The sequence below is a fragment of the Myzus persicae genome, unplaced genomic scaffold, assembly GCF_001856785.1.
Source record: "Myzus persicae strain clone G006 unplaced genomic scaffold, MPER_G0061.0, whole genome shotgun sequence".
Lineage (NCBI taxonomy): Eukaryota > Metazoa > Arthropoda > Insecta > Hemiptera > Aphididae > Myzus > Myzus persicae.
Genome location: NW_019102363.1, coordinates 1 through 2,801, shown reverse-complemented (window position 1 = coordinate 2,801; position 2,801 = coordinate 1). Strand labels below are relative to the sequence as shown.

Sequence of the window (2,801 nt, the reverse complement as noted above, 5' to 3'; positions counted from 1 at the left end):
GTTCTTTTTGTATTTTTATATTACGACGTCGAAAACTTGAGAAGAAAAAAATACAGCATTATATAACTGTTAACAGTAGGTATATTGAAAAATGTATTATGAATAGCATAGGGACCTACTCTTCACGATCACCCCTAAACGAATCCTAAGTAAATTTAAATGGCAATCTGTACTAGAAGATGAACGGAAATAGGACTTTTGATCAGAACAAAGTATAGGTGATATTACATTATTTCCTATGCGGCTAGTGGCTACAATACAGCCAATATAGGTACATTGAATTTGAATAAATTGGTAGGTAATATTGTTTTGCGTTATTTAAATTTATATAGGTGTCTATAGGCTATTTAGTAACTATACAATTTAAATAACTATAAACAAATGAAATCATTATCCATGAATTTACTCTCCTGCCATCACCATGTGTTTTTTTAAAATTTTAATCAATGAGTTCACTGACATAATCTGTGTACCCTACACTTCTAAAGTTCTAACTACTTGTTGTACTTTGTTGTATCTACCTATAACAATAGAACATAAGGAACTACCTACTGGCTTCGACCCATAATTATATTATGGTTAGAGAGTAAATTTTAAGATTCTTACATATTATATTTGTTGGTTTTATGCAGCTCAACAGAGGTAAATTACCTGGACTAGGTACTTATTCAGTAAATAATTACATAAAAAAAAATTGATTTTGCATATTACAGCATATTTTAAAGATTAAAAAATATTAAGACTATATTTTATATTTAAAAATAGGTAATATATATTTTATTACCGATTTGCTCATTTATCGATTTGAAATATTTTAACACACGAAAAAAAATGTTTTTGATTTAAAAATTAAAAATGATAGATATTACTCAATAATTTGTTTGTTATTGAATTGACAATTTTTAATTTGTTTGATTGTTTTATGTGTGCTTGCATTTAAATAATTTACTAAAGAAAAGGTATGCAATAATTATTTTCAAGTTTAAGCATATTATTACAATATTACATGGTGTGCAATAAATGTATGGCAAATGTAAATATTATAAATTTATATATTAATGTTAACTTAAGTAGGTATACTATCTATATATATTTTTATACATAATATGTTTCAGTAGTAGTTGTCATCCAGATTTTTTAAATTATTTGAAGTAAAAAAAGTATATTTTAAGATATTTTGGACTTTAGAACATATTTTAATCGTATTTTAAACTTTTAAGAACCTAATAATCAGCTCTGTAGTTATGGTATAAGTCACGCACTCGTCCCGTGTTCGCCCCTAGTCAATATTATTTTAATTGCCAATTTTTTTAACGTTAAATTGTTGATCAAGTTCAAGTGTTTAAAAAAAATAAAATATTATAGGTTAAATTTAATTGTGTGTGGTAATACAGTAGTAATGTAAATTATTTTGTTATCAATTTATTTTGCCGTTAATATTGCCGATTATATTAATCTAAATCGTTGTTTGTTACTTTGTTATCTTAAATTTAAAAAGTTTAATACCACTTGTTGAAAGAGGCTTAAGATTTTTTAATTAATGTATTCAATTAGTTTTTCGACTAACTAGACAGTTGTAGACACTATAGTTAGATACTTTATACATTAGTGCTCGTTAAGAAAATATGAAATACAACGTGAAGGTATGTTTTTAGGCGTGGTTACTAGGTACTTACATAGAAATTGTTTTCTTAACATTTTTCAATTACACAGATAGGCATCATTGGTGGATCAGGACTTGACGATCCAGATTTTTTTAAAGATGCAACTGAAGAAAAAGTGAACACTCCTTATGGCGACCCATCAGACTCGCTTCTCAGCGGCAAGCTCAACGGTATCAATTGTGTTCTATTAGCCAGGTCACTGTCATTGTTAATAATTTTTTAGCAATTTATACTTTATACAATTGTATCCCTTGAAAATACCATAGAAAACCTAAATATTTCTATCAAAAAAAGGTCACTTGAAGCGTATGGGGTATGGGTGGGTTGCTGGGTCTCCAGATATGCATAAATAAATCTGTCCTAACTTCAGGACTTGTACATGTGCAATTATTTATATGTAACAATTTATTGTAGGCATGGACGCAAGCACTCGATAAGTCCTACCAATATAAATTATCGTGCCAATATTTGGGCTTTGAAACATCTGGGATGTACACATGTAATTGCATCATCAGCAACCGGTTCTTTGAAAGAAGAAATTAAGCCTGGTGATTTGGTAATTTTGGATTCATTTATTGATTTGTAAGTCACTCATTTATTATGAATCCAGCTACAGTGTAGTATGATGAATAAATATGTTTTTAGAACCAAGAAACGTGAATTAACTATGTTCGACAAGAATGATAAAGTCATACACTTACCAATTGAACCTCCGTTTTGTTCAGCTACTCGGAAAATTATAATTGAAACTGCCCAAAGCCTTGGCATTGCTGTTCACAAAACTGGTACAGCTGTAGTTATTGAAGGACCTAGATTCTCGACAAAGGCTGAAAGTAATGTATATCGTTCATGGAATGCCGATTTGGTCAATATGACACTTGTTCCAGAGGTAATTAGCATACAAATCTATGTTTATATTACTTATATATTAATTATTTAAACCTTTTTAACATTAGGTTGTACTGGCTAAAGAAGCAGGCTTGTTGTATGCTACAGTGGCCATGGCCACAGACTATGATTGTTGGAGAGAAGCAACAGAAAAAGTCAATGTTGCAAACGTCGTCAGAGTTTTTCAAGAAAATGTTAAAAAAATCACAAAACTATTTATTGAAGTTGTACCCAAAATAGCGGAAAAAA

General features: G+C 29.3%; 1 protein-coding gene across 1 annotated transcript; it reads left to right on the top strand.

The window, feature by feature from the left end:
- Positions 1–1,449: 1,449 nt before the first annotated feature.
- LOC111031954 (S-methyl-5'-thioadenosine phosphorylase-like) lies at positions 1,450–2,766 on the top strand. Its single transcript, XM_022312102.1, is given in 6 exon segments — positions 1,450–1,643; positions 1,714–1,859; positions 2,079–2,246; positions 2,310–2,553; positions 2,621–2,714; positions 2,717–2,766. Coding segments are annotated over 6 exon segments (705 nt in total). The 5' UTR covers positions 1,450–1,625; the 3' UTR covers positions 2,752–2,766.
- The last annotated feature ends 35 nt before the right edge of the window (positions 2,767–2,801 follow it).